This window comes from Silurus meridionalis, unplaced genomic scaffold (assembly GCF_014805685.1).
Source record: "Silurus meridionalis isolate SWU-2019-XX unplaced genomic scaffold, ASM1480568v1 Scaffold81, whole genome shotgun sequence".
NCBI lineage: Eukaryota > Metazoa > Chordata > Actinopteri > Siluriformes > Siluridae > Silurus > Silurus meridionalis.
The window spans coordinates 222,501-235,798 of NW_025804742.1; the positions used below are offsets into that span (position 1 = coordinate 222,501).

A 13,298-nucleotide genomic window follows, 5' to 3' on the forward strand; every position below is an offset into this window, starting at 1 on the left:
ACACACACAGAGAAACAACAGTGAGGACAGAATCAGTAGATTAGTTCACATCAGCTGTCTGTGTGTCTCTGTGTCTCTGTGTGTGTGTGTGTGTGTGTGTGTGTGTGTGTGTGTGTGTGTGTGTGTGTATACCAGTAGTGAGGACAGAATCAGTAGATTAGTTCACATCAGCTGTCTGTGTGTTCCAAATTATAGAATCGTAGCAACCCAGCCATCTCCTTTAACTCCTGCAGATCAGATGGGAACTTTAACCTGAGACACACACACACACACACACACACACACACACACACACACACACACACACACACACACAAACACACACAAACACACACAAACACACACAGACATTAGGGTGTAGTAGGGATAGATAAGCAAAGCCTCATTAAACATGTTCAACTATTTAGGATCCTTTCTGCAGGTGATCAGTTCCAGCAGGATGAAACCTGCACCGGCATCATCACCACAAAGCTCACCTTCATAGTGAGGTTATGACTGTAATGATGTTATTACTATAGTGAGGTTATGACTGTAATGATGATATTACTGTATGATGTTATTACTGTATGATGTTATTACTGTATGATGTTATCACTGTATGATGTTATCACTGTATGATGATATTACTGTATGATGATATCACTGTATGATGTTATGACTGTATGATGTTATTACTGTATGATGTTATCACTGTATGATGTTATTACTATAGTGATGTTATTACTGTATGATGTTATTACTGTATGATGATATTACTGTATGATGATATCACTGTATGATGTTATGACTGTATGATGTTATCACTGTATGATGATATTACTGTATGATGTTATTACTGTATGATGTTATTACTGTATGATGTTATTACTATAGTGATGTTATTACTGTATGATGTTATTACTGTATGATGTTATTACTATAGTGATGTTATTACTGTATGATGTTATTACTGTATGATGATATCACTGTATGATGTTATCACTGTATGATGATATCACTGTATGATGATATCACTGTATGATGTTATGACTGTATGATGATATCACTGTATGATGTTATTACTGTATGATGTTATTACTGTATGATGTTATCACTGTATGATGTTATTACTATAGTGATGTTATTACTGTATGATGTTATTACTGTATGATGTTATTACTGTATGATGATATTACTGTATGATGATATCACTGTATGATGTTATGAATGTATGATGTTATCACTGTATGATGTTATTACTGTATGATGTTATTACTGTATGATGATATTACTGTATGATGATATTACTGTATGATGTTATTACTATAGTGATGTTATTACTATAGTGATGTTATGACTGTATGATGTTATGACTGTATGATGTTATGACTGTATGATGTTATTACTGTATGATGATATTACTGTATGATGTTATTACTGTATGATGATATTACTGTATGATGGTATTACTGTATGATGGTATTACTGTATGATGTTATCACTGTATGATGTTATTACTGTATGATATTACTTTATGATGTTATTACTTTATGATGTTATCACTGTATGATGATATCACTGTATGATGTTATTACTTTACAATGTTATCACTGTATGATGTTATTACTGTATGATGTTATCACTGTATGATGTTATCACTGTATGTTATTACTGTATGATGATATTACTGTATGATGATATCACTGTATGATGTTATGACTGTATGATGTTATCACTGTATGATGTTATCACTGTATGATGATATTACTGTATGATGTTATTACTGTATGATGATATTACTGTATGATGATATTACTGTATGATGTTATTACTGTATGATGTTATTACTGTATGATGTTATTACTGTATGATGTTATTACTGTATGATGTTATGACTGTATGATGATATTACTGTATGATGATATTACTGTATGATGTTATCACTGTATGATGTTATACTGTATGATGTTATTACTTTATGATGTTATTACTTTATGATGTTATCACTGTATGATGATATCACTGTATGATGTTATACTGTATGATGTTATCACTGTATGATGTTATCACTGTATGATGTTATGACTGTATGATGATATTACTGTATGATGATATTACTGTATGATGTTATTACTGTATGATGTTATTACTGTATGATGTTATTACTATAGTGATGTTATTACTGTATGATGTTATTACTGTATGATGTTATTACTGTATGATGTTATTACTGTATGATGTTATTACTGTATGATGTTATCACTGTATGATGTTATCACTGTATGATGTTATTACTATAGTGATGTTATTACTGTATGATGTTATTACTGTATGATGTTATTACTTTATGATGTTATCACTGTATGATGTTATCACTGTATGATGTTATTACTGTAATGATGTTATTACTGTATGATGTTATCACTGTATGATGTTATTACTATAGTGATGTTATTACTGTATGATGTTATTACTGTATGATGTTATCACTGTATGATGTTATTACTGTATGATGTTATCACTGTATGATGTTATCACTGTATGATGTTATTACTTTATGATGTTATCACTGTATGATGTTATTACTGTATGATGTTATTACTGTATGATGTTATCACTGTATGATGGTATTACTATAGTGATGTTATTACTGTATGATGTTATTACTGTATGATGTTATCACTGTATGATGTTATCACTGTATGATGTTATTACTATAGTGATGTTATTACTGTATGATGTTATTACTATAGTGATGTTATTACTTTATGATGTTATCACTGTATGATGTTATTACTGTATGATGTTATTACTATAGTGATGTTATTACTTTATGATGTTATCACTGTATGATGTTATTACTGTATGATGTTATTACTATAGTGATGTTATTACTTTATGATGTTATTACTGTATGATGTTATGACTGTATGATGATATTACTGTATGATGTTATTACTGTATGATGTTATTACTTTATGATGTTATCACTGTATGATGTTATCACTGTATGATGTTATTACTGTATGATGTTATTACTGTATGATGTTATTACTGTATGATGTATGGAGGACGCAGTAAGTGCTGTGTCTGACCTGATCATCTCGCTGTCACCAGGCGGTTCCTCCACGGGTTCTTCCCGCGTCTCCATCCGGTTCTGTTTGATGATCCTCGGTACAGGGGGAAGGTGGGAGGACAGACAGTAGATATAAAGAGTAGAAACGAGGAGAACACCTCCTAATCCCAACACAGAGCGCATGGTTCCGCAAACACACAACCCGGAAACAGCCAGCGAGGTCACGTGAGTGTGATCAACCAATAGGAACTCGTGTTGTAAAGTTTCTGAATAGAAATAAAAACTTCATCAAGTTAAATAAAAAATATCACAATAAATAAGGGACATTAAACACCAATAACAGGAAATCATAAATACATTTTTAGGTTTAAATTTTTTTTTTAACAAAACAAAAAGTTTTTATTTAATAAAATATATTTATTACATTAAATGAATGTTTTCCCGACAGGTTTACAGAGGGGATTGTGTGTGTGTGTGTGTGTGTGTGTGTGTGTGTGTGTGTGTGTGTGTGTGTGTGTGTGTATGCGCCAATGTGCGCAGTGCTGAAGAACCTGAACACACCTTCACCCCTTCCCCAGTGCAGTGCCGGACTTTACTCTGTTACACACACACACACACACACAGTTCGGGTTCTCTGAAACAGGTCCACACACTCGGGTCACTGATACACGCAGAGTGGACGCAATGGCTCGGTACACGCGCGTGAGGGGATCAATAGCATTAATCACCCTGACTAACCCACCTGTGAACGCGCTCAGGTGAGTCTCACACTCACACACACACACACACACACACACACACACACACACACACAAAGATACGCGGGGAAGAGATGAAACGTCACGACTCCAGCTGAACTCAGTCCTGCTTCATGTCACTGCACATTAACATCAGCTGCTTCAGTCCCTGGTGATCAGTATAAACATGTTCCTTTACCAAGATTTCACACAAGAAACATCTCCTGATGGGTAAAAACAAAGAGCTTTCAAGACCTTCTCAAACTTATTGTTACAAAACAACCTGATGGCATTGTTTACAGAAGGATTTCTAAACTTCTGAATGTTCCAGTAAACACTGCTGGGGCAAGAACATTTCACCATGACCAGGTGCTCCTCACAAGACTTCTGACAGAGGAGTGAAAATATCAGAAGAGCACAGGAACCAAGGACCACTTATAGAGAGCTTTAAAAAGACCTGGAATTAGCAGGTAAAGATCTACAGAAAGAACTAAAGATCAGAGTTTATAGAAGAGGCCACAGAACCTTCAAGATGTGACGAGTGTTTGTGTAGAGGAACGGCTTAAAATCACACCTGAGCAATGCGTGAAACTGAGTTTCTCCACACAGGAGACGTCTTGAAGATGCCATTACCAGCAAAGGCTTTTGTACGAACTATTAAATACACAGTGTTCAACACCCCCTCAACACCCCCTCAAACTTCATCTGTGGTGTGATTTATCTTCATGTGTGGACTGTGTGGGTTCTTACCAACATCTGGCAAAGATTTAATATCAATCGCACCTTCAGAAATATATTTACTGAGAAATATGGTGATGTTCAATACATATTTTACCCACTGTGTGTGTGTGTGTGTGTGTGTGTGTGTGTGTCAGTGCTGCAGTACGGAGAGGAATCGTGGAGTCGGTGAGCTGTGCACTGCAGGATGAGCAGGTGAAGGCGGTGGTGTTGTGTGGAGAGAATGGGAAGTTCTGTGGAGGTGAGAAATCACTGCCCTTGAGGGGGTTGAAGGGGGGTGGGGGGTGTTGGTTTTTAACCTGTTGGAAAACTAAAGAATGTGCAGTTTCTTTATAGTTTCAGAAGAACGTGCCACGGGACAAACGAGGGACTCATCAGTTACTATCACTAAACATTAATCCTGATGTTGATCAACCAGATAACATAGTGCGTGTGTGTGTGTGTGTGTTATAGGAGCAGATATCAGGGAGTTTTCAGGCTTCATGTCTGGTCCCCCTCTGGTTCCAATGATCCAGTCTATGGAGGATGGAGAAAAGCCGATGGTGGCGGCCATAGAGGGTGTGGCTTTGGGTGGAGGACTGGAGCTAGCGCTCGGCTGTCACTACCGCGTCGCTGATGCTAAAGTAAAACACACGTTCACATACAGGTGGACTGAGCGATACTACACACCGTGTGTTACTCTGTGTGTGTGTGTGTGTGTGTGTGTGTGTTAGGCACGTTTGGGTCTCCCGGAAGTGACCCTCGGGTTACTTCCTGCTGCTGGAGGAACTCAGCGTCTTCCTCGACTCATTGGCCTACCTGCAGCCCTGGAGCTAATCACCACCGGTGTCTCTCTCTCTCTCTCACACACACACACACACACACACACACACACACCAGAGTCATGTGAGTTTAAAATTTAAAGTTAATGTGTGTGTGTGTGTGTGTGTGTGTGTGTGTGTGTAGGTCGCCATGTTTCAGCTGAAGAAGCTCTGCACCTGGGTATGGTGGATCAGGTTACCAAGGGGAACACTGTTCAGGCTGCCATGGAGTTTGCTCTCAGTGTCGTAGGTGAGTGTGTGTGGTGTGTGTGTGAGTATATGTTGTGTGTGTTTTAATTGTGTGTGTGTTGCAGGTCAGCCGTTGGACCCACGCAGGTTGAGTCTGCGAGCCCCCGTGTGGCCGGCGGATGTAGACGGTGTGTGTGACGCGGCGTTGGCGCAGGTGAAGCAGCGTTCTCGTGGAGCGATGGCGCCGGTGGCATGCGTTCAGGCTGTCAGAGCAGCGGCCATGTTACCCTACGCTAAAGGAATGGAGAGAGAGGCAGCTGATGGACACGCTGTTTACATCCGCTCAGGCTCGAGCCTTGCAGTACGCTTTCTTTGCTCAGAGGGATTGTGGGAAATGGAGTCTTCCTAATGGGGCACAGTGGAACAACACCAAAGCCAGGGATATCCAACGAGCTGGAGTCATAGGCATGTATCTAACACGTGGCACTCAGTTTAGCGTTTACCCTGACGTGGCTAACCGATGGTATCTGTTCCTCCTTAGGGTTGGGCACCATGGGGCGGGGCATCGCCGTGTCCCTTGTTAAAGCAGGGATCTCCGTAGTTGCCATAGAGACTGATGCGAAACACTTAGAGTCGGGTAAGAAGGCGGTGAATGCCATGCTGCAGAGAGATGCTCAAAGACGAGGAGTCAGTCCTCCGTTACACCTCCTCACGTTCACTCTCTCCTTCCACCATCTGCGGGATGTGGATCTGGTCATTGAGGCTGTGTTTGAGGACATGACCCTTAAGAAGCATGTCTTTCGTGATCTGTGTAAGGTGTTGAAGGTGAACACGTTAATCTGCACTAACACGTCGGGGCTGAACGTGGACGAGCTCGCGGCAGTCACCGATCGGCAGCCCCTGGTGGTCGGGATGCATTTCTTCGCCCCAGCTCATGTCATGAAGCTTCTGGAAGTTGTTTATGGTTCCAGATCATCTCCTGAAGCTGTTGCCACAGCAATGGCACTTGGAAGGAAAATGGAAAAGGTGTGTGTTGCTGTGGGCAACTGCTCTGGGTTTGTGGGAAACCGCATGTTGAAGTTTTATCTGGATCAGTCTGTATACCTGTTGGAGGAAGGAGCCACACCTGAGCAAGTGGACCAGGCTCTTGAGGAGTTTGGATTCGCCATGGGCATCTTCAAAGTGGGTGATCTTTCTGGTTTGGATGTTGGATGGAGGATTCGGAAGGCTTCTGGTTTGATTGGACCTGACGTTGACCCGATAAAGCCTTCACGATGGCGGCATGGACGGAGATACTGTCCACTTCTTGACATGCTCTGCCAACAGGGACGCTTTGGACAGAAAACAGGCCGTGGATGGTACCTCTATGATTCTCCTGGGTCCAAAGAAGCAAGGCCTGATCCAGAGATCCGAAACTTCCTGGAGGATTACAGGCGTAACTATGGGATCATACCACGACGTATCACCACACAGGAAGTGATCGAGAGATGTGCCTTCATTTTAGCCAACGAGGGATTTCGTATCCTGGAGGACGGAATAGCAGCGGGTCCGGAAGACATCGACGTGATCTATTTGTTCGGATATGGATGGCCGAGACATCGCGGAGGTCCGATGTTTTATGCATCTCAGGTCGGATTGGCCATCGTGCTGGAGAGACTGGAGCATTATCACCACGCTCATCCCGACGTGCCGAGTCTGGAGCCCAGTCGCTTACTGAGGAGACTTGTGTCTGCGGGAAGTCCACCGATACAGCAGTGGAAGAGTCACATCAGGGCCCTGCACAGCCACCTGTAGACCAGCTGATAAAACATCACAGCAGTGTAGAGGAAATCATCCCTAATGATCACAGGTACACTGGTTATAACCAGCCAATAATTACTAATTATCAGAATATCAGCTCCCTGGTGTTCTAGCACACAAAGATGTATTAACAATATTAATAATAATAATAATAATGATGTGATGAGTACACTGGGGTTATTAGCTGAACAGAAATATTTCTATTTTGGAGGAAACTACAGGCTTCTCCTCCACCCAGTTCATTTTTGGTACCTTCTGCTTCCATTTTTTTCATCTGCTTGTTTTTGCTTTTGTTTTTTTCTGTTCTTCACTTTTTGCTTCTGATTTGTTGTCAGATTGTTGCCGGATGTTCGGTATGTCTCAAACTAAACAAAATAACCAGTAAACTGTGAATTTATAGAATTAATAATAAATGAATGAATAAAATTCTGTAATAAATCGCTCTGTGTTTGAGTTCTGGGGTGCAGTCATTCACTAAACTCCATTTCAGTTCTATTCAGTATATTTGTATAGTGCAGTGAGGGTGGACTTCGTCCCAAAGCAGCTTTACACAAATACAACTGCAATTCCACATACGCTGGGACACTGTCAAAAGGAAATGAAAACAGAGTGCAATCATTTGCAAAACTCATAAACCTGTATTTGATCCACAATAGAACATGAAAAACATATTAAATGTTAAAACTGAGGAAATTTGCAGAAAAAATACTGCCATTCTGAATTTGGTGCTGCAACACGTCTCAAAAAATTTGGACGGAACAACAAACATCTGGAAAAAGTAAATGTTATTCCAATGAAACAGCTAAAGAAATATTTAGTAACTAAAGATGGTAAACCACAGCAGGTCAGTGAGATGATTGGGGTATAATAGTGTATCTTAGAGAAGCAGAGTCTCTCAGAAGTAAAGATGGGCGGAGCTTCAACAATCTGTGAAAGACTCTAAAACTAGAACAATTTCAGTATAAAGTTCCTCTACATCAAACTGCTAAACAGTTAAACATCTCATCATTTACAGAACATATCATCAAAGGTTTTAAAGAATCCGGTGAAATCTCTGTGCACAAGGGACAAGGGGGAAAATCAATATTGGATGCTTGTAAATTTTCGGCCCTCAGGGGCCACAGCATTTAAAACAGTTATGATTATTTAATAGAAATCACAGCATGGGCTCATTAACAAATCCAGGAATCATTGAACACAGTTTACATGTCATTTACAAACGCAGGTTAGCAGAAAGAAGAAGGCATATGTGATTTAAGATCCAGAAACTAAAGAGAGGAGAGAGGAGAGGAGAGGAGGAGAGGAGAGAGGAGAGAGAGAGGAGAGGAGAGAGGAGAGGAGAAGAGCGGAAAAGAGAGGAGAGGAGAGGAGAGGAGAAGAGAGGAGAGGAGAGGAGAGGAGAGGAGAGGAGAGAAGAGAGGAGAGGGACCATCCGGCTTGTTATCAGCACTCGGTTTTTAAAGCTGCATCTCTGATGGTATGGTGGTGTATCAGTATCTGTGGAATGAGCAGCTTGTACATTTGGGTAAGATCCATCAATGCTGAACACCATATAGAGGTTTAAGAGCTACAAATGCTTCCATCCAGAAAACATCTTTTTCAGAGAAGGACTTGTATATTTGAGTAACACACTGCATACTGCATCTACTACAATAACATGACTTCATAGTGAAGAGTCTGTGTGCTGAACTGACCTGTCTGCCGTCTAGACCTTTACCGTCTGTAAACATAAAAACATACAACAATGTACAGCTGGTACAGTAGAGCAGATCCTGCATCAGACACGTGTGTGTGTGTGTGTGTGTGTGTGTGTGTGTGTGTGTGTGTGTTAAAGTGCACTAATGAAGTGTAGGGAATATTTAAGAGAGATTCTAAAACTCAGGAGCTGTTTAATGATTAAGGAAGATGTTAATAATACACACACATGCAAATTTTATTTGTTTTCATTTTATTTTAAAAGAATTACACTGTCCCCTGTGTCCCCTGACAGTAGGGAAGTAACGTAATGTGTTACTGTAATTAAGTCGCTTTTTCGTGTTTCTGTTCTTTACTGAAGTATTTTCACTGTTTCACTGAGATTTTTACTGAAACTTCACTACATTTTGAAGTCAAATATTTTACTTTTTTACTACATTTAATGAAATCAGTCGTTCTTTTTATTTCTGAGGATAAAAATGTAACTGATTGGTGCCGTTCTGATCGCTGCTTGGTGAATCTACTGATCACCAACATACAGTTCAGCATCAGTTCAACATCAAGCAGAACATTTAAAGAAGAATAAATGATGGAGAAACTCCAGACTTGAACTCTTGAACAGACTGCAGAAAACAGTTACAACAGCAAAAAAAAATCATTGGTGCTCCTCTGCCCACTCTTCAGGACCTGTACCATACAAGGACCAGAAACCAGGCAGGAAAAATCACTACTGACCCTCTGCACCCTGAACACAACATCTTTCAGCTCCTCTCTTCTGGCAGGTCCTACAGAAATCACCAAATTCACCAAAACTGCCAGACACAGAAACAGTTTCTTTCCCCAAGCAATCAGCCTCATTAATAACTGACCATAATCATATTCCCTGCTTCAGATCTATCAGAACTGTCACTCATCACATCATCCGTATATGTTCCACACTGTTACTGCTATCATATCACTACCATACCTGACGCACAATACTGTTCATTTACACCACCATGAACTCACACACTTTATATACATCACTGATCTGTCATATAATCTGTATCTCTGTTTAATACTCATACTGTCTGTATTGTCTCACACTGTCTGTATTGTCTCACACTGTCTAACACTGTATTGTCTCATACTGTCTGTATTGTCTTACACTGTCTCACACTGTCTCATACTGTCTGTATTGTCTTACACTGCCTCATACTGTCTGTATTGTCTCACACTGTCTCATACTGTCTGTATTGTCTCACACTGTCTAACACTGTATTGTCTCATACTGTCTGTATTGTCTCACACTGTCTAACACTGTATTGTCTCATACTGTCTGTATTGTCTCACACTGTCTCATACTGTCTGTATTGTCTCACACTGTCTGTATTGTCTCACACTGTCTAACACTGTATTGTCTCATACTGTCTGTATTGTCTTACACTGTCTCACACTGTCTCATACTGTCTATTGTCTTACACTGTCTCACACTGTATTGTCTCACACTGTCTCATACTGTCTGTATTGTCTCTCACACTGTCTAACACTGTATTGTCTCATACTGTCTGTATTGTCTCACACTGTCTAACACTGTATTGTCTCATACTGTCTGTATTGTCTCACACTGTCTGTATTGTCTCATACTGTCTGTATTGTCTCACACTGTCTCATACTGTCTGTATTGTCTCACACTGTCTCACACTGTATTGTCTCATACTGTCTGTATTGTCTCACAGTCTCATACTGTCTGTATTGTCTCACACTGTATCATACCGTCTGTATTGTCTCTCACTGTATCATACCGTCTGTATTGTCTCACACTGTCTGTATTGTCTCACACTGTATCATACCGTCTGTATTGTCTCACACTGTATCATACCGTCTGTATTGTCTCACACTGTCTGTATTGTCTCACACCGTCTGTATTGTCTCACACTGTCTGTATTGTCTCACACTGTCTCATACTGTCTGCATTGTCTCACACTGTCTAACACTGTATTGTCTCATACTGTCTGTATTGTCTCACACTGTATTGTCTCATACTGTCTGTATTGTCTCACACTGTCTCACACTGTCTGTATTGTCTCACACTGTCTAACACTGTATTGTCTCATACTGTCTGTATTGTCTCACAGTCTCATATTGTCTGTATTGTTTCACACTGTATCATACCGTCTGTATTGTCTCACACTGTATCATACCGTCTGTATTGTCTCACACTGTCTAACACTGTATTGTCTCATACTGTCTGTATTGTCTCACAGTCTCATACTGTCTGTATTGTCTCACACTGTCTAACACTGTATTGTCTCATACTGTCTGTATTGTCTCACAGTCTCATACTGTCTGTATTGTCTCACACTGTATATGGAAAACATCCTGCGTGGTGCCTGTACCAAAGACGCCGCGCCCAAAAGACTTCGGAGACTATCGACCAGTAGCGCTGACCTCGCATCTGATGAAGACATTGGAGAGGCTAGTGCTCACTCATCTCCGACCTCTGGTGAGCCCATCAATGGATCCACTTCAGTTTGCCTACCAACCTGGCATTGGAGTGGAAGACGCAGTCATCTTCCTCCTAAATCGGGCTATTTCACACCTGGAAAAGGCTGGGAGCACTGTGAGAGTCATGTTTTTTGACTTCTCTAGTGCTTTCAACACCATCAACCTGCGCTCCTGAGGGATAAGATGGTGTACATCGGAGTAGACCATCATCTGTCTGCCTGGACACTGGACTATCTCACAGACCGACCACAGTATGTGAGGACTCGTGACTGTGAGTCTGACATGATTGTCTGCAATACTGGAGCCCCAGGAACGGTTCTTGCCCGTTTCTCTTCACCATCTACACTGCAGACTTCATGTTCAGCTCAGAAACCTGTCACTTACAGAAGTTCTCTGATGACTCTGCCATCGTCGGTCTGATCACGAATGATGATGACAGAGAGTACAGAGGACTTATAAAGAACTTTGTGGACTGGTGCCAGCGGAGCTGCCTCCAGATAAATGCGGGAAAAGCGAAAGAACTGGTGGTGGATTTCCGTGGAACAAACAAATTCTATCACCAGTGAACATTCAGGGAAAGGACATTGTGAGTGGACTCTTACAAATACCTGGGTGTTCACCTAAACAACAAACTGGACTGGACAGACAACACTGAGGCAATCTACAAGAAAGGGCAGAGCAGACTCTTTCTGCTGAGGAGACTAAGGTCTTTTGGAGTACAGGGAGAGCTACTGAAGACCTTTTTTGACTCTGTGGTGGCCTCAGCCATATTCTATGGAGTGGTCTGCTGGGGCAGCAGCATATCTACTGCAGACAGGAAGAGACTAGACAAGCTGATCAGGAAGGCCAGCTCTGTCCTGGGGATTCCCCTGGACACTGTACAGGAGGTGGGAGAAAGGAGGATGGTAACAAAACTATCATCATTGCTGGAGAACGCCTCCACCCCTGTATGAAACCGTTACATCGCTGAGCAGCTCTTTTAGTAACAGACTAATACATCCCAAGTGTCTGAAGGAGCGATACAGAAGGTCTTTTCTCCCTGCTGCTATTAGACTATACAACCAAAGCTGTTCCCAGTAAAACCAGTCACCAACATACAACACTGCTATTACTTTTTAAGATGTGCAATAACTTTATCTGTGTGAAATATTATTAAACAAATCAGGTACAATATTATGTGCAATATTACGTGCAATTTCGTGCAATACTACCTCAAAACGACTTAAAAAGCGTACTTTTGTTTTTTTCTCCTATTTGTATTATTACATTGTACTGTATATATACTGGTATTGTAGTATATGTATATTATTTTTAGATATTTGCATTTATTTTTATTTCTTTGTTATTATTATTATTATTATTATTATTATTATTATTATTTATTTTTATTTCTGTTTTTATTTTTGTATATTCTTCTTTTTTATATATATTTGCATCTATTTTTATTTCTTTGTCTTGCTGCTGTAACATAGAAATTTTCCCACTGTGGGACGAATAAAGGTTTATCTTATCTCTTATCTTATCTTATCATACCGTCTGTATTGTCTCACACTGTATCATACCGTCTGTATTGTCTCACACCGTCTGTATTGTCTCACACTGTCTGTATTGTCTCACACTGTCTGTATTGTCTCACACTGTCTTTATTGTCTCGTATAGTTTAAGGTGAATGTGTTATTTATGTCTGTACTTTAAAAGTCACTAACAGCTGAAACCAAATTCCTTGTGTGTGTCAACACCTGGCCAATAAACCTGATTCTGATCCACCACTATCGCGCTTTTCTTGCGCATGCGCAA

The 13,298-nt window shown here is 40.4% G+C and overlaps 2 protein-coding genes across 2 annotated transcripts in view; one reads left to right on the forward strand and one right to left on the reverse strand.

Annotated features, from left to right (window-relative positions):
• Positions 1–3,757, reverse strand: part of tmem41aa (transmembrane protein 41aa) — a 14,126-nt gene extending 10,369 nt beyond the window's left edge. The window contains exons 1-4 of the mRNA XM_046844614.1: positions 3,617–3,757; positions 3,075–3,321; positions 179–252; positions 133–146 (exon numbers count right to left, since the gene is read on the reverse strand). Coding sequence (XP_046700570.1) covers positions 133–146; positions 179–252; positions 3,075–3,238 — 252 coding nt within the window. The 5' untranslated portion in view covers positions 3,239–3,321; positions 3,617–3,757. The remainder of the gene's footprint in view (positions 1–132; positions 147–178; positions 253–3,074; positions 3,322–3,616) is intronic.
• ehhadh (enoyl-CoA, hydratase/3-hydroxyacyl CoA dehydrogenase) lies at positions 3,681–7,757 on the forward strand. The gene is given in 8 exon segments (XM_046844622.1): positions 3,681–3,813; positions 4,668–4,771; positions 4,984–5,153; positions 5,244–5,355; positions 5,476–5,580; positions 5,645–5,831; positions 5,833–5,984; positions 6,061–7,757. Coding segments are annotated over 8 exon segments (2,157 nt in total). The 5' UTR covers positions 3,681–3,739; the 3' UTR covers positions 7,314–7,757.
• The last annotated feature ends 5,541 nt before the right edge of the window (positions 7,758–13,298 follow it).